A 19,023-nucleotide genomic window follows, 5' to 3' on the forward strand; every position below is an offset into this window, starting at 1 on the left:
TTTCAAGTCCTTTCAGTGCAGTATTTATCACCTAAGTTTCAAAATACTCTTATGAAAACAAACAAGACATTTAAACGTTTGATAAGAACCCAACCTGTATACCTGAGGACAACTGTTTCCATCCCAGCATCAGTCAAGGTTTGTCCACAGGCACACGTGCTAAATAACACTTTAAAATAGAGTAAGTAGCACGTAGTCAGCTGCGTTACTTTGGAGGCTGCGGAAGGGAAGTACTGGGTGAGCATTTTTGCTAACCCTTTCCCACGTACGCTGCAGGGGAGACGGATCACCAACATGCAAAGACCAAGAACAAATTCATGAATTTTTAAAAATCCCCATACCATGGACTCTAAACGAGGAACACACATCACGATGACGCTCGCGGGGCTGCTGGTGTTCACGCTCAGATTCAGCACTAGGTCGGCAAACACCCACGTGCCCAGCCACGTCCCTGAAACAGACCACGTGAAATGGGAGGGATACGGGGCAGACAGCAAAGACGCTCCGATCTGCTCTCAGGAATGCAAGTAACTGTAAAAGGCAGAGCCGGCTCGGCTTGCAGCCCTCTGAAACAAGGCACAGGGCGCTTCCCAGGGGCAACAGAGAAAGCTCGTTTTCAGAACTGAGCCACACATTCCTTCCTGAGCAACGGTCTACTCTGTGATGAGAAGGAAGAAAACGAAGTCACTGCGATCTTTTTCTCTCCCCAAGAGTTCCCCTTACAGACTCCTGACACTGACAAAACCACTGCAATGAGCTGGGGCGTGTGGAACTGTGCCCTGGGGGGGGGGGGGCGGATGGACAGACATAGTCCTGGGACACAAACAACAGCAGGAGGCCACAGACAAAAGGACAAGAGGAAACATGAGGCACCGCCATAGACCAAGGCGAAAGGATGTACAGCAAACGCACTCGCTGATTTCTATCTATATTTTTACTGCCAATCTACTAACGTGTATTTCCGAATCTTATTTCTACTGCCTTTGTCTTAACTAATGTTTGTCATCAAAGTACTTATTTCACCACTGTGGTTAACATTTGGTACTCTTTTCTGAAGCAAAGAGGTAATCTTAATATTTTCAAAATACAACTTGTAATCAAATCATGGGACCTATTTATTCTAACAAAATGATTATCCCTCGCCATTAAAGCGAATAGTGGCCCGATGCATAATTCTGAACTATGGTGACCTTTGGCAGGCTGCACTAAGATCATTCACCGTGCTGACTTCTATTTTTTACCGTAATAGTACTCCAGAACCTCACCGCCACCAAGTCGATTCTGAATCAGTCATCCTACGCTGCTGTTCGGTGCCATCGAGTCTTGGTGGTATCAATCATCTTCAGCAAAACTCTACTTGCGTGTAATACTGATATTGTCCGATTATTTCAGCATTCTGTTGGATCCCCTTTCTTTGGAATGGGCACAAATATGTATGGATCTCTTCCAGTCGGTTGGCCAGGGACCTGTCTTCCAAATTTCTTGGCAGAGATGAGTGAGTACCTCCAGCGCCTTCCAAACAGAAACACCTCAATTGTTATCCTGTCAATTCCTGGGGCCCTGTTTCTCGACAATGCCTTCAGGGCAGCTTGGACTTCTTTCTTCAGTACCATCGGTTCTTGATTATATGCTCCTTCCTGAAATGGCTGAACAGCAACCCTACAGGACAGAGAACTGCCCCACAGGCTTTCCAAGGCTGTAAATCTTTATGGAAGCAGCCTGCCACATCTTGCTCCTGTGCAGCAGCTGGTGGATTTGAACCGTTGACCTTTTGGTTAACAGTCAAGTGCTTAACCACTGTGCTACCAGGGCTCCTTAACAGTACTAAAAGGATTTTCAAAACCCAGTAACCAAACTGGAGAATAAAAAAGCAAAGGGTAACCAACACCACACAAAGAACAGCACTCAGTGAGCCATCAGAGTGCACAGGCCTGTGTGCCACGGAGATGCTGTGTTAGGTGCTGCCATGTTTCATGGCGTCTGAGATGTACCTACCCATCACACTTTGCCATTTCTGACATCAGGATGTCCTACAATTGGAGACATCACACCATCCTAACTGGCAGAGGCTCTTGTCAGAGACCCACCATGGTGAGTCCCATGAGGTGGGGGCTGTCATGGCCTGTTACAGACCTACTGTGGCGAGTCCTACACTACCGACATTGTCCTCACAGCACCCATGAGGCGGGGGCTGTCACGGCCTCTGTTACAGACCCACCACGGCGAGTCCTACACCAGGGCCGTCGTCCTCACAGCACCCGTGAGGTGGAGGCTATCATGGCCTCTGTTACAGGCCCACCAGGGTGAGTCCTATACCAGGGCCGTCATCCTCACAGCACCCGTGAGGTGGGGGCTGTGATGGCCCTCGTTTTGCAGAGGAAACACAGGCTCAGAGGTGAAGCAAGGCACCCAGGATCCTACAACAAACATGAGGAGGAGCTGAAGTCTCAGCCCACACAACCTGGTCCCCGAAGCTGTGCCTCTCACTGAAAGAACAAGCGGGAGCATAGACGTGGCCTTCACAGATGGACTCCACGGAGGAACCAGCACTCCATTCACCGTCAAGATGGAGGGGAGGGGTGGTGGGCACCATGCAAGATCATGCTCGTAAGTGGGAAGAACAGAGGCCCAAGGTACGACCTCTGGAGGATAAGCAGTGGGCCTTACGTGGCATTTCTGCTCCCAGTCTCTGGGCTGAAATCTGCATTTTTGATGTTAGAAGGATGAGAGCTCATGCCTGGCCTCTGCAAACAATCCTGGAGGGACTCCTGAGCACCTGGACAGCAACGAAAATGGTGACGACAAGAGCAGTGGAAAGGGTTTTCAGTGGGTGTTCACGATGACGCAAGCCTGAGGCCGGGCAGGGAAACACCACAAACAACTTCCAGGCAACTGCAGTGGACGGCTGCTCTCCCCGCAACCAGCACCCACCCCGCTTGGGAAAATCACGAGCACGGACCTCTCACTATGTCTGGAGTGTGGGAGACGGCCACATAGTCCACCCCTCCACTCCACTTAGCGCCGTGTTCCAGGCCACCACAGGACCTGTCAGGCTGGTCATGTCAGAGAGGCTCAATGCCAGCAGGTCACCCACACTAGTGACCATGTCAGACAGTGCAGGCCTCAACAAACAGTAACTTTCAATGTAAATGCTACTTCTGGCTTTACCAAAAAGATTCCTGATTGACTGCCTTGCAGATTTAAACTGGGTGTAAGAATAGCCGGGAACACAAAGCAGGTGGTCATGCTGAGTCGAGACTGCAGCCTCCCACGGCGCTCTGGTGGGCGCCCTGGTGGGCCCTCTGCACAGCCGTCAGAAGCAAGCTGCCCGAGATGCCGCAGGTGCCCGATGGTGGTGGCGCGCGCTGACCAGGGCCAAGTCAGTCTTCCCAGGAACCAAAGCTGCCTTTTAGGGAAGGAATTATAATATTCCAGCAGAAAACATCACAACACAAATCACCACGAGCGAGGGCCAGGCAGGTTGGTTTGGTAGTATATGGACAAATCAGAGAGAGACTTTTGAAAACCAGTAACACTGGAAAATAATGTCGACTGGTCCTTTGATCACAATAAAGTGTCTGTAACAAATCAGCGCAAAAACTAACAACTATTATTTCCTGCTGTGGCAAAATGAACTGCTGAAGAGCAGATTAACACGTACTTTAAAATAAAATACAATCTTACTTGTGAAGTAACGCTACATTAACAATGAAACGGGATAATTACACCTAAGACTTAAGGTCTTCTGTCTGGAATTGCAGACTTCAGTGCTTGCTCAGAACGTCGGCAGAGGACCACTGCCAGCCTCAGTCAGGCCAGCCTTCCACAGGACCCACAGGCCAAGGCGTGCCGGCCATGTTCAAGGCCATCCACCCTTTGCCCAAAAACTCACACCCGCCTGGGTGCTGCCTGGTCCGTGCAGCTGTGCTCCAGTCACCTGTGTCATGTCACGTCACACATGCCTCCTGCAAAACAATGCCGCCGTCCAGCCGCTTCCATGTGCTCCGATGCGCAGGGCTTTCCAATCTGCCGCCAGCCACCACTCTCAGTTCACTGTCTCCTCCTGTCTGTCCCTAACCACTGGGGTCTTTGGCCTGACGTGTCCTCTCTATTCCTTGCACCTCTCCAAGGTGTAATGATCCTGCAGGCCTGCAGACGGTTATCATCTGTCCCTTCCTGGGGAGGTACAGGCACCCCTGCCACCACACACCCAGAACACACTCTGGGCCGCCTCAGGCCTGTCCTGCTGGCAACGTTCACGTGCGAACTTCAACTTCACAGAGACCAGTTTTTCAATCACTGCTAAAAAACAGGTTCCTAATTCAGATCCCAAAGTGCCTCGGTGCCTTGAATGTAACATGTTCAACAAACACTGGCTGGTTTTTGTCACTATTTTCTTTCAAACTCTTACTGGACCAATAAACGTGGCAGGGTCAATAACTTTAAAATGCCATCAAGTCTGCTGCTGCCATGTGAACAACTGCATAACCGGAAAAACAAAAAAAACCCCACCCAAACCTGTTGCCGTAGAGTCAAGTACGACTCACAGCAACCCTACAGGACAGAGCAGAAGTGCCCCGCAGGGTTTCCTAGGCGGTAATCTTTACAGAAGCAGACTGCTACATCTGTCTCCCTTGGATCTGCTGGTGGCTTCAAACCACCAACCTTTCAGTTAGCCAAGCAGCTAACCACGGAGCCACCAGGGCTCTTCTATATAACTCAAAAGGGGTCCATTTCAAGACTTTTGATTTATCTTCATTTCAAATTAAGAAAATACATACACATGCACACAGCAAAAATGAGATTGCTTTTCTGTATTTTACATACTGCTTAAAACTTTAATGTAGTGTTAACATCTTTCCATGTCAACAGACATTCTGAGCCATCATTTTAAAATTACACCTGATACGTAAAACCACCTCTCCTGATACAGACCAACAGAACAGGCGGGATGCAGAAACAGGAAACAAACACGGGGGATTTAGTATAGCCATGCATCACTGGTGGCGTAGTGGTAAAGCGCTACAGCTGTAAACCAAGTGGTCGACAGTTCGAATTCGCCAGGCGCTCCTTGGAAACTCTTTGGGGCAGTTCTACTCTGTCCTATAGGGTCGGTATGAGTCGGAATCGGCTCGACGGCAGTGGTTTGGTATGCATCACTTACCGTCTATGGTATGTTCTGTGAAATAGGGCATTGGTGATTCGGGTGTTGTACAATATTACACAGGGCAGTCCTTCAATTATGAACGAATTCCATTCTTAAGGCTGACTTTAAGTGGAATTTGTACCTTAAGTTGGAACAGTAAGGTGATATTTGTACCTACCGTCAGTCAGTCATGTTTGTCTTAGTACATACAGTGTACCTTTCTAGACATAAAAATATTAAACACACCCTTCCAGATACACCAAAACATCTTTAACATAATAGAACAATAAAAATAAAAATGTTTTAATGCATGTTGCAAAATAGCACCCGTTTGTTATTACGAACCATTGTATGTACCTTGAATTCTTAATTTAATAGGCTTTGTGGGGGTTGGTTGTATGTAAGTTGGATGTTTGTAACCCAGGAACTGCCTGTGTAACCTGACGGAACCACAGACAAACAAGCGGTTGGAGGTTGCCTGAATGGATGTGACGCAGTGCGTGACTGTATATGAAAAAGGAGGCTTCTTAAATCAGTGGGGAAAAGATGTATGACTTATTGAATTGTGTGGGGACAACTGACTGGCAATATGGGGGGAGTACATCTCCACTTGCTTCTCATATAGAAATACATCCCAGGTGGGGCAGACTAGAAAGCACACAGTGACGTGATGTTTGCAACACTGATGACTAAGAGCTAACACAGTCAGACAAAGAAAGACAACCAAAACAAAGACAGGTCAAGGGTGTGAGCTCATGGGAAAAACAAGCACAAATGGACAAGCACCACAGGAAAGGTTACTGCACATCCCTGATAAGTAAAACGTGCAAATTAAAACAAAGGGCTCTGCCATCCCAACAGGGTCAAAAATGAAAGGTTAATGAGAACCAGTGTTGGCAGGGGGTGCGGGCGGTTATTTTCCTATTCTACGGAGGTGGGCAAGTGGCCTTTTTGGAGGCCCATTCAGCAGTGTCTCCAATAAAAAGGCACAGAGACCGCGATGCAGCAATTTCCAGCCAGGACTCTGCCTGAGGGATAAGCATGCTGACACACATGAGGACAGGACACACATGTGCTCACTACAGCCTGTTATCAACAGCAAGAACCAGGGGCGGCCTATATCCCCAGCACAGGGAAGGGCTGGCTGAGTCATGGACATCTCAACTGTGGTGTACTTAGGGTGGGTATGTAAGTCCCCACAGTCATTCACCCCGCCAGCATTCACCGCATGCCCCAAGGTGCCCAGCACCACCATGAGCTGCGAGAGGACAGGAGGGACCTCTGAGGTGAGGGAAAACAGGCAGATGCCAGAGTAATGTCCATGGTGTGGGTCTATTAGTGTGAAATTTTAAAGCCATACACTGATAAATACAACTTTTTCCCTCAAGAATACACAAGAAGCAGAAACTGTTTCTTTGGGGAAAGAAGATAGAAAAGGCTTTTACTCTCCACTCTATACCTTCCTTTAGCATCTGAATTTTTTTTTTTTGCAGGTGAAATGATATTTTATTGAAAAAGAGAAGACAGACAAAATTAACTCACATGATTTATTCAGCTTTGGGTTTTACGCTCATGAGCTTTAGGCCCTGGGTTTTTAAAGCTGTTTCACTGTGGTTGACATTATTTATAGCACAACATCTGCCAATTCAGCATCCCTCGTGCACAATTCAGTGACATGCCCTTTTTTTTTTTTTTAATTGTTTTACCGTGGTTAGAATATTTACAGCAAAATGCCCGCCCATTCGATATCCCTCACAAGCAGGATCCGGCGACATGGGCCACAATCAGCGTGTTCTGAAAGCACCATCCACAGACTTGCTGCCCTCAGCAAAGGCTCCCCCTTCCCCTTCCCGGCCCCCCCGATAACCACTAATAGACAACTGCCTGTTTCATACAAGTGGGGCCATACGGCATCTGTCCTTCTGTGTCTAACTCATTCAGGGCCACGTTTCAAGGTGCATCCATGTTGTGGCGTGCATCAAGACTGTGTTTCTCTTTCCGGCTCAGCGGTATTCCATGATGTGTATAAACCACAGTTTGCTTATCTATCATCTGTCGATGAATGCTTGGAACACTTCGGCCATTGTGAAAACAGTGCTGCAGTGAACACTGGTATTATACAGGTTTCTGTGTGTGGTCCTGCTTTCACTTCTGGGTGTACACCTAGCACCGGGGTTGCTGGGTCACATGGTCGTTCTATGTTGAAGAACCACCGAACTGTTTTCCACAGTGGCTGTACCATTTCCCATTTCCACCAGCAACGGATGAGGGCTCCGATTTCTCCATATCCTTGCCAATACCCACCATTTTCTGCTTTTTTAATTGTAGCCATTTAGTGGAGGTGAAGTGGTATCTCACTGTGGTTTTAGTTTGTATTTCCCTAACAACTAGTGACACCGAACGTCTTTCCATGTGCTTGCTGTCCACTTGTATAGCCTCCTTGGTGAACTGTCTCTCCAAGTCTTTGTCCGTTTTCTAACTGGGTTGTCTGTTTGTTGTAGAGTTATTGGTGTCCTTTACATATTCAGGATATTATACCCTTATCGGATAGACGGGTCCTCCAAGTTGTCTCCCATTCTGCAGGTTACCTCTTTGTCGCAGAGAAGTTTCTAATTTTGATGGAATCCAATTCATCTACTTTGACTTTTGCTGCCTATGCTTTCGGTATCATATTTAAGAACCCACCGTTGAAAACCAGCTCCTGAAACACCATCCCTGTGTTTTCTTCTAAGAGTTCTATGGTTTCAGCAGTTCTCACATTTAGGTCCTTGATTCATCTTGAGTTGATTTTTGTATATGGTGTGAGGCAGGGGTCCGAGCTTCATTCTTCTACACATGGAGGTCCAGTTGTCCCATTGCTGCTTGTTAAAGAGACCCTGCCTTCCCCACTGGATGTACTTCAATCCTTTGTTGAAGATCTGTTGACCACAGATGTATGGGTTTATTCTCGATTCTCAATTCTTTTCCACTGGTCTACATGTCTTATCGTTATACCAGCTTTGGACTGTTCTGATTGCTATAGCTTTATAGTATGTTTTGAAATCAGGGCGTGTGATGAATTTTTTAAACCATAGTATGCACTGCTTTTACAAAATGTAAAAAGTCTGAAACTGCCTTTCTTTAAGACAAAGCAGAAGCACTATGGCTGTTTTCAGGAAACTGGAAGTTATAAAAAGGGAAATTTCCATCCGTCTGTGCCTGGCCTCCTGGTGTGAGCATCTACACTGCCCACCTGTGTCTTGGGGCACAGCAGAGCAGGACCTTGAGGGGACCACTTGGGAGGACATCTTCTGGGAATGCCAATAAGATGAGACCACTCACTCCTCAGCCTTGTAAGGTTTCTGCATATCCAGGGCCTGAGGCAGCCAGACCCGGCAATGCCGCCAAGCCAGGTAATGCCGTAGGTGCTTTTGAATGCTAAGCGCTCCGTGTTTATGCGCTGTGGTCACATGTACCAAAATCTGTGAGTACAGTGCACATGAGGATGTTCAGTTAAAAGTCAAAGGCAACACATCGCCAAGAATTGCTTTAGGCTAAAAATTCCAGAGTATGAACCTTATTTATGACAACTGTCAATTTAATTACAAGTATTTTTGTTTCTAAGCAATTAGAGACATCTGCTAACATTACATTTTTGTTGAAATAGTTTAGTAGCTACAATCTGCACCATTATATATCCAGACAAATCATCCAAGCGATTTTAAAAAGCAGCAGAAAACTCATTCTGTTACTGCATCAACACCAGTCCTTGAAGACGGCAGGGTGGGAGCAGCTACAATTGGAGGTGAGCAGAAGACGGGCAGGAAGTGGGGCACAGTGTGTGTGCTTGTGAGGAAATGACACCGGGCTGCGACCAGGCCCATGTGGCATGTGGGGAAAGACAGTGGATTCACGATGAACAGTTTGAGCTGCGACTTGAGTTTTCATTAAAACAGAATTTCATTAGAAAATATAGATGCGATATGTAATATAACTGGTTAAAGTATCTATACTTGCAGGTACCCTTTAATTAAACCCTTTATTCACTGCACAAATGACATCCTAACAATAAAGGAAAGCAAAATAAACCACTCACATTCCCACCACCATAACAATTCCCTTGCATTTTGCAGTTTCCTCCCCACCTCACCGTACACATACTTTTCATAGTTGTAGCCATTAAGCAGAGCCATTTTCTATTCTGCTTCTTCTCTTTATTCTATAAAAGCATTCGTCTGTGTGGTCATGGTCAGCTGAAAGATCATTTCTAGTTGCTGCCTATTTCGTTCCCTTATTGTTGCAGAAGTCTTCTTGAAGCCAAGGAGTGGCCATGAGCCCTTTCCAGTGGGCATTCTTGCTCTGGCCATAACGGGCTGAGGTGAGATGCCAGAGGAGGACACGATGGAGGCCCTAGCTCAGGTGGCCATCCCAAGGGCCATGGGGGGCTGAGTCACAGCCGTCACGGCTGGGACCACCCCACTGCTGGGCACAGCAGCGCAGAGGACCACTCAGGGGCAGAGCCGTTAGCAGTGTCAGAGCTGACACTAACCTCCACAGCCTGGACAACCTGAGAGTGAGGCAGAAGGGCTCAGCCCACCAGGCTACATTCCACAGTTTGACAAGATCCAGTGAAAACTCAAATTCTCCCCCAGGGAGTTTAGCTCTTACTTCCTGAGGTCTCCTGCCAGATTTGCGAGAATTTGAGATGGATTTCTGAGACGAGAAAGCGGATTGTGCCTTGATAGAATGCTATGTGTCTGATATAACAATGCTGCTCTCCACGGAACGAATGAACCAAATGCCTACATTCAGCAAAAATGAGTTTTGAACAATGGCCCCAGACTCTGAAATGTCAAGGTAATTAAAGTCAGAAGAGCCAAGGGAGTTTTCTGTACTACAGGGAACTGCCCAGCTGTCTATGGCACTCTTGGGACGCTTGGGGAAATGCAGATGCGGCTGCACGCCAGATGACACGTGCCAGCATTACTCTGTGACCATGGCACTGTGGCCACACAGAACAGGGTCTCTTTCTTGGGAGACAGGCACCGAAGTGTCTGGGGGAGAGCAAGTGGGCAAGATGTCTGCAGCTGATTGCCAAATGGTTTGAAAAAAAGGCGTGGGCACATTTATCAGAGCACGCATGCAGACATGTGCATCCATGTGCCAGTGAGCACATACATGTGCACACCTGCAGGCGTGTGTGTCTGGCCACCTGGTGAAGGGCACACTGGTACTCCCTGTACTTTTCTGTCCATTTTTCTGAAGGTGTAAAGCTTTTCAAAAAGTCAAATTCTGGGAGTTAACACTTATTGTTTTAAAAGGAGTAAATTGACAAAGTTTTTTTAAAAACAATTAACTGCTCTTATGTTAAAAAAAAAAAAAAAGCCACAACTTTTTACCTATTGTCTAATATTGGGTCTACACACATAAATCAGAGTACAGCTGCCAGACCCCAAGTCCACGTATCCAAGTGTGCTCGTCTGTCTGATGCGTTTCATTGCAGACCTGATGTCAGGTGCCAGGAAGCTCTCCTCTCGGCCCTGTGAAGTTGGCCACAAAGCACTATCCCCTAACTTGGGGCCCCAGAGCCTATGAGTCTTGGTATTGAACCCCACACTTGGCGAGAATGTGCACACGTGCACGTAGGGAGGGAGGCTACACAGGTCCTCAAGCCCAGAGCAGTCAGGTGCAGCCTGGTACCCACACGTGCCAGCATCCTCCACGCCAGCAGGTCTGGGTGGCCAGAGGTGACGACCAGCTGGGCTTCCCCAGCAGCTGAGGCGCTGCCTCCTTGGCTTACCTCCACAGTGAAAGGGCTCTCCTCAATCTTCCCAGCTTCTGCTTCTGCCAGAGGGTTTTTTAAGGTTTGTAAAAATAGAGCAGCTTTTCTTTTACGCTCTGCTTGAAGCTGTTTCTCCTTTGACTCCTTAGAAGCCTGGGCGAGCTTTTCTCTGGCAGCAGCTGCGAGCCGGTCCTCCAGCTTTTGCTTTGCTTAAGGAACAAATGACAAAAGATGAGGTTTAGGGCAAGCAGTGTTTTTATCGTGCTATCTTAATTTTTACAGGCAGCAAAAAGGTGATGAATGGAGTTACTAAAAAAGAGAACGTGGTACAAAATTCAGAACAGGTAAACAAATGGGCAAAGAGATTTTGAGGGAATTAGTTTATGTTTATTTTTCTGACATGTTACTTTGGAAACAGTGAGAAGGTCCATACTAGTGGAAGCTGGAATAATGGAGAACCTCAGAAAGGCACGTATCTACACACGGACAGTCAAATACCCACACCAAGCAATGAATACCCCATGAAGTGTTTCCGTCCACATGACTCGGCAAGTGCTGAGTCTGCACACAGTGAGTGCGGCTGTAGACACACACGCGTGAAGACGAGTTTGCTGAGGGACAGCAGCTCGGGCACAACGCCAGCTCCAGACAGTAAGGCATATTGTGATTAAAAAGTACCTTTTACACATATGGCTTGATCTGTTCATGTAAGTACAGAAAAAGCACCTTGAGAAAACCAGTCAGAATAGGTAAAACCACAAAGGTAAACGTCAATGAGTTGATTTGATACAGACTGTAATTTCACTTTGGGTTGTGGTGGAAGGACTCAGGCTGTCCTGCCCCTGGCTGCCGCAGGCAGACACTCCAGAGGCGTGCGTGAAGGCCGTGCCATGTCCATGGCGGGGACCACAGTCTGGGAGCCAGCAGGGCACGGGTGTCTCAGGGCCAGGGGGCTCTGTGGTGAGACAGCCTCACAGAAGGCCTCTCCCCGCCTCGTACATTAACACGAGCGGGGATGCAGGCCGAGCGTTCCACCCCAGGCTGCAATCCAAGCGCAAAGAGCCTCTCCATTAGAGCACTCTGCTGTGGTGCATCAAGCTAGGACGGCCAACACGACGGCTCTGAAGACAGATCGCCAGCGGCCTGGCAGCGGAGGCTAATGAAGGGCACGCTCATCACTCCAGCTCTCCAAATGCTCACAAAGAGTACACAACACCCAGAGGGCTCTCATTTCCAGACACTTGAGATTCTCGCTGGCAGTCTCAGTGTTTCTGGCTTAGTAAGATTAATCTTGGATTTATGTACTTTATTTCTTTCAAGAAGTTCAAAACGTGTCTACAAACCTTGCTTTGCTTCTAGCTCCTCCTGGGTAAGTTGAGGTTTCTTCTCCTCAACAACTACACAGGGTGGGACAACTGCTGGATTAGGGTTGGTAGCACTACTAGCGCTCTCTTGGCCTTCTTTGCTTTCTTCATCATCATCACTGTCATCATCTAGCTTAACACGATTTTTTTCCAGGGGAAGCAGGTCATTTTCTTTGGCCTTGATTGCAAAGCTTATTGGAGCAAAGGAAGCTATTGAGAAAAGGCGAAAATTGTAACACATTTTAAGGAAACCAGAAGAACAGAGCAGAAATGGTCACAGGCCCTACCGTCGTCTTACAGGACCTGTGGGCACGCCGACGGCAGGAAGGGAACAGTCTAGAGTGGAGCCGCACCGCATGCAGGAGGGAGGTGAGCCTGTCACACAAGCCCATTTCTGTGTATCCTGCGCACAGTAAGACGCTATTACGACCACCAACCCACTCTCACCGGGGGCGCTCACAGAGAGCCACATCAAACCCAACTGACAGAGCTCCCATGTCGGGGACACTGCAGGGCACAGTGGGACCACTGGCATTTCCACATGGTCAATTCTCCTGTTTTTGCAGGTGGAGGGAACACAGCATATATATGTTAAGTAAGCATATGGTGCGACTCCACTATAAAAAGGTATAGTAGAAGATCCTGGCAATACGAAAAAGTCCTCTCTTAGGAAGCAAAAATCAGGGGACCCGTTCCTTAATTCAGCAAACATTCTATTGGATGCTGACTGTGCTAGGCATTAGGTTAGCTTATTCTCATACCTCTAACAATTTCTTAAGCTTAGTATAACAAAAACTTAGGTGGTTGAACTTTTCTCCCGTAGAGTATTTGGAAAATTTTATTTAAGAGTAACACAAAGGCCCCAAAGGAAAACACCTTCCTCACCCCCATTCACTTCAGTAAAGGCTCATGGAGCCCCTTCTCTTTAGATACGGGGGAAATGGCTCTTACAACTGCTAATTGATTTAATAAGATACTCTTTATTTTTACAACCCAATCCTTACTATTCACAAAGAATATTCAGGTAAAACACAATGAAAAGAAATTTTAAAAGCCTTGCAAACCAGCAGACTTTGAAAGGAAAATGGATTCTGGGTAAACAACGGCAGGTTCCTGAACGTGGTGAAGGATGTAACTGAGGTCCCAACAATAGTTCAGACCAGCTGGTCCAGGAGGTCTGTCCCACTTTTCACATTTTATGGTTCCAAACCCATGAATGATTTAAAGATGATCTTGAAATATAACCTCCTTTCATCAATAGTCACTTCAAGCACCAAAGCACACCCCAAGATAAAGGCAGTGAGTGCTGGGAGACTTATGTCAGTTAAAATTAAAAAAGAGAGAAATTAGTCTCTGTATTGATTCTGCAACGTTACATATTTTATGTTCACGTTCAGAGCAATCCCCCAAAACAAAGATATAACACAGGGGACTAAAAACAATATTTTGTAAGTAGAGTCAGTAGTAACCACTTTATTGCGGTCAAGTCCTAATTTTCAGGAGATACACGCTAAAATATTCATGGACAAGGTGATCGGCCGGGGGGGCTCTGTGTGAGTACGCAAAGGAAGATGAGCCCTGGGTGAGTCGTTGAAGCTGGTTGATGAGTCTGTGTGGGGCAGGAGGCCATTATACACTGTGCTGTTGTTGTCTATGTTTGACATTTTCCGTAAGAAAAAAAAGTTTAACAAAATTAACCTTTTACTGCCTGTAGTAATACGGTCTCTTTAATAAACAAAGGGCCAAGGAAATTTTCAAAATGAGAGAAACTTTCACTTAAAATGTTAATCAAAATTACTCAAGGGGCCAGCAATGGAATATTAAATCACAAAATAATTTTACAATTATTCCTTAACCATCTCTTGCCCCAAACTAGGAAAGTAAGCAATCAACAAATATTAAAAGGAAAGCTCGAGGTTCTCTACCTCACATGTAACACTCACTGTAAAGCAGACATCCTCAAGTGAGCATTTAAGCGTACCAAAAACAACACCAAATAGCACCGTTACTCAGTATGTGCTTTAAAGCAATCTAATTGAAGGGGCTCATTCGCACTCTCCACACCTACACCTCGTTTGGCAGTAACAGCCCCGTGAGACAGGTGCCATTAGGCTCCCATCTTACAGACCTTCCCAAGGTAACCCAGCTAGTCAGCAGGGGATTAGGTATTAGTTCGTTTTGTAGCACTATTCAACTACACAACTACTGCTTCTTCCCCCGATCTTATTTGCAGAGACACCACAGCATAGGAAAAGCATTTCCTACAGTCCTCAGTGGTGCCCCCCAACCCTGAAAGCCCTGGAGGCAGCAGGCCTTCCTCTCCCCGCTATTCCACTCTCTGCTCCTCTGCACTAGGCTTTCCCCTGTTGGCACGCTGTGCCCTGAACCTGCCTGGAGAATCACCTTGCTCTTCCCGTGCCGGTTCTTTCTCCTCCTTAGAGTATCCCTCAGATGTTACCTCCGGAGATTGCCCTCCCAGCCTCTCCCCTTCATCACCGCAGTACTCGTGTCTAAGTTTACCTATAGTTGTATCTATGCCTTTGTTTCTTGTCTGTTCGCCCCCAGGCTCAGGGGCAGGACCCTAGATGGGTTACTGTGTGGTAGAGGCACTTCTGGACCCAGCTTGGTGCCTGGCACGTGACAGACGTGGCAAATACTGGCGAATGAACCAACCAAATCTTCCACCATCCAGAGCACACAGGCTTCACTTACCACGTAGGCCTTTCGACATCTAACTTCCTAAGTAATAGGTATTCTCCATGCAAAATCTTGAAAGCAGAGATGAACAAGATCAAAGATGAACTGCAATTCTGACCTGGGAAAATGGGCTACAGAGAAGCCGCCGGCGTTCCCAGGCATGTGTGCCTGCCCTCATACACATTTTCACAGAGACGTAGTTTCAAAACCTGCCGTGTTCACTTGGCGAGGAACATCCTTCCACGTAAATACTGCAGACACGTTTCCATGTCAATAAACACACCACATTATAACAGTGGCAGCAGTATGCCTTAGAAGGGACACGTCCATTTACCTCGCAGTTACCCACAGCTGTTTCCAGGTTTTCCTTCTAAACACCAGCAGGTGCTGTGCCTCTGTGAATGGTATGTTCGTGCCAAGACACTTGTTCACATTTAAATTCTGGTGCACAGGGCTAGACTGCCCTCCACAAAGGCTGTGCCAGACTCCACTTCCAGAACAATCCTCCCCATCACTGAGTATTACCTGTTCTAACTTTATCAACTCAAGAGGCAAAAAACAGCATCTTGTCAATGAGGGTATGTTTAAAAGTTTTATTTATAGACCATCTATTTTTCTTCTGGGAGCTATCTTTTCATGTTTTGTTCATTTTTCTACTGCAGTGGCTGTCTTTTTATTGATTTATAAGCACTCTTTCTATAGTGAGGGTATCAATTCTTTATCTTCCATTATGTTAGAAATCACCACTATTTTGACCTTTGTCCTTTATTTATGCCCTACCCCATCACACCTACTAATCTTTTCTAACGATTTGTGGCTTAGAAGTCCTTCGAAACGCCAAGATTATTTAAAAAATTACATTTTCTTCTACTTTTACGGTTTTATTTCTCACATTTAGATATTTAATCTCCCCGGAATTATTCCTGTTGTCACACGTGCTATAGGGGTCACGTTTAATTTTTTTCCCCAAAAATGGAAAGCCTGTTTTTACAATATCAATTGTTGTAATAGTTTTCACTTTAAAAATTTTAGGAAATACTGAGGCTCTTCCAGCTTCTACTGAGATAAAAACATGAAAAGTCTTTCACCTGTTAATACGATAAAGTATGAAAGGCCGTCTGGTGGTATGCCATACGCGAAGTCCTGGAACGAATCCCACTTGTTCACAACTTATTTTATGCAGAGCTGGGTTCAATTTAAGATGTCAGCATCTCTACTTGTAAGTGATCACGGTCTACAGACTGCTAAGCATTGCCAGGTTTGAATAGGAAGGCTCTGAAGGCGTCATCATTTTCCATCTCTCCTAATTCTCTGGGGTAGTTTTAATGACACAGGTCTTTCTATTTCCTGAAGGCACATGAACTTGCCGTCCATTTGTGCTGGCCTGCTGCCTGTCCTCAGAGCTGGTTCGCCGACCAATTTATTTTCTAAATTCTTTCAGGTCTGTAGGTAACATGGCGGTTTCCCACCTCCTCTTGAAATAAGTTTAGCAATTTGTGTTTTCTTAGAAAATGACATTTTTCAGTGATTTTCAAATTTATTCAAATTTAGTTACATATATTATTCTTGTATACTTTAAAAAAAGATATTCCTCGATGGTACTATGTATCTATATGTGTTTTTATTAAACGTGTACAACGACTGTTTTACAGACTTTTCTACTATTTCCTCACTAATTTGCGCTTCTGTTTTTATCGTGCCCCCTTTCCTGCCTCCTTTGATGCATTCTATAGTTTCTTCCCAGATTGAATTTGACGCTTGTTTTGTGCTTATTTTTTGTAATCAACACAGGCGTAACAGGCTTTCTACTGTTCTAAAATGTTTACTGCATCTGGTAATCTTTGGGTAAGAACTATCTCGTTGTCTTCACTCTCTCTGACTATTTCAGGGTGCTGATGTGTCTGAAAGCCTACCTGCTGCATTCAGAACACTTCCATTCAGAACTCCAGGTATGGCTCCATGGTCTATGGTGAATGGCGTGGCCTGATGGGTTCCTCCCCCGTGGAGGACAACTTGTACATTTTTCTGTCTGGACACTTTTCTCCATCTCCATCCTTTTCCTCTGAGATTTGAGAAAAATTCCGAACTTGTCTTCTTACCCAATCTGTCCTTTGGTGCCTCTGTTATATTTTAAAATCTGGCAATCTTTCCCAGATGCCGGATTACGGGCTACACTAGGTTCACAGACGTCAGGCAGATGGGAGAATGCAAATTACAGGTTTGCTTGCTATGTCATCTCACGGGTGCCCATCTGCCCAGGAGCTCAGGCGTGTCTCCTTTGACCTGCTATGTCATCTCACGGGTGCCCATCTGCCCAGGAGCTCAGGCGTGTCTCCTTTGACCTGCTATGTCATCTCACGGGTGCCCATCTGCCCAGGAGCTCAGGCGTGTCTCCTTTGACCTGCTATGTCATCTCACGGGTGCCCATCTGCCCAGGAGCTCAGGCGTGTCTCCTTTGACCTGCTATGTCATCTCACGGGTGCCCATCTGCCCAGGAGCTCAGGCGTGTCTCCTTTGACCTGCTATGTCATCTCACGGGTGCCCATCTGCCCAGGAGCTCAGGCGTGTCTCCTTTGACCTGCTATGTCATCTCACGGGTGCCCATCTGCCCAGGAGCTCAGGCGTGTCTCCTTTGACCTGCTATGTCATCTCACGGGTGCCCATCTGCCCAGGAGCTCAGGCGTGTCTCCTTTGACCTTTTGCATCTTTACAGGAATGGCAGTGGGTTTCCTGTTTCCTTATCATTGCGGGAGGTGCGCCTCTTTCTCAGGAAGTGAGCTGGGAAGGGTTTGGTCAGACCCCGTGTAGGTCTCTATCCAGGTGCCCCATTGGAACGTGCTGTTTTCATTTTCCAGATTACAGGACTGGGCACGGAGAGTGGAAGATGCTGCATCCATCAGGTGACTCAGCCCTGGCACCTGGGAAGCCCATGCTGGCTGCGGCAGGTGCACTGTGCTCAGCCCACCAGCAGTGGAGGCCCGTGCACTTTCTGGAGACAGTGGCAGGGCCAACAAGCTGCTCCCCGAGTACCCCGTTTGTTCTAGCCCCTCCCAGCACCCCAGCTGACAGCAGGCTCCTTGTGAGTCCAGGTCCAGGCTGGCAGGCATGCCCTCCACCACTGTCTCTTCTGCCTGCATCTGATCAAAGGCCTCATAGCTTCTGAAGTATGTACAGTGCCTGTTCCTGGTTTCCAGAGCAACTAAAGCTTTTCCCACATTTATCCTTCAGAGGTCTCAGTGACAGTTTGCAGGGGGCCAGGAGGGGTGAGAGAATGAACACAAGTGCTCAGCTAACCTGCTAGAATGAAAGGCCCAAAGAAACTGTAAAACTTTTTCCTAAAGAGCTGAATTTTCCCAGGAAGCCAATTTAGTTACTTGTCACGCTCACCATTCCTATTAAAACACGGGCCTCTGTGCAGAGAAGGGCAGTCCTGAAAGTCTTGGGCCTGCTCTGCCCACTCTTGTGACCCACCCAGCTGTGACCGAGGCCTGCCGTGAGAGCAGTACTGCCGCTCCAACGTGCATTATCTCAGCCACCAGATGGGATGCGGTTATTCTCATAAAGCCTGTGGAGGGGTTCTGTAAATAGTTCAGTGACCTCAGCATGGAAGAACCCCCAAGAGTGGGCAGACTCTCCGTTTCCAGCTCATCCACCCATCCGTGTGCCCAGGCCATGCAGCCCCTTAGCCAGGCCCTGCGCCTCTGCCATGATTACGTCCCCGTCTTTGTCTTTGGAACACTGCCCAGCCCAGGAAACCTAGCTCAAGTGCTCCTTTCTCCACAAAGCCTTGCCCACCCTCCCAGGTGGAACTAACTGCTTATCTGCGTTTTACCACACAGTTCTTTGCTAATGCATCTGCTCCTGCCTTTTTCATCCTACTTTTTTTTATGATTCTGGCTATTTACATGTCAGCCTGTCTTGCCACACGAGAGACTCCCCGTGGGAATGGTTCATAACAAAGTAACTAAAACTGGATGTGCGCAGTATTGCCTGGTGACAGCCTCAAGGCACTTCTAAGCAACACAGAGCGCTACTTTCATTGGTACAGCAGCCGG

The 19,023-nt window shown here is 47.0% G+C and overlaps 1 protein-coding gene across 5 annotated transcripts in view; it reads right to left on the bottom strand.

The window, feature by feature from the left end:
- Positions 1-19,023, bottom strand: part of SFSWAP (splicing factor SWAP) — an 80,112-nt gene that overhangs the window by 19,196 nt on the left and 41,893 nt on the right. For all 5 annotated transcript variants that reach the window (XM_064272030.1, XM_064272029.1, XM_064272026.1 and 2 more), the window contains exons 12-13: positions 12,251-12,481; positions 10,926-11,116 (exon numbers count right to left, since the gene is read on the bottom strand). In XM_064272030.1, coding sequence (XP_064128100.1) covers positions 10,926-11,116; positions 12,251-12,481 — 422 coding nt within the window. The remainder of the gene's footprint in view (positions 1-10,925; positions 11,117-12,250; positions 12,482-19,023) is intronic.

This window comes from Loxodonta africana, chromosome 19 (assembly GCF_030014295.1).
Source record: "Loxodonta africana isolate mLoxAfr1 chromosome 19, mLoxAfr1.hap2, whole genome shotgun sequence".
Classification (NCBI taxonomy): domain Eukaryota; kingdom Metazoa; phylum Chordata; class Mammalia; order Proboscidea; family Elephantidae; genus Loxodonta; species Loxodonta africana.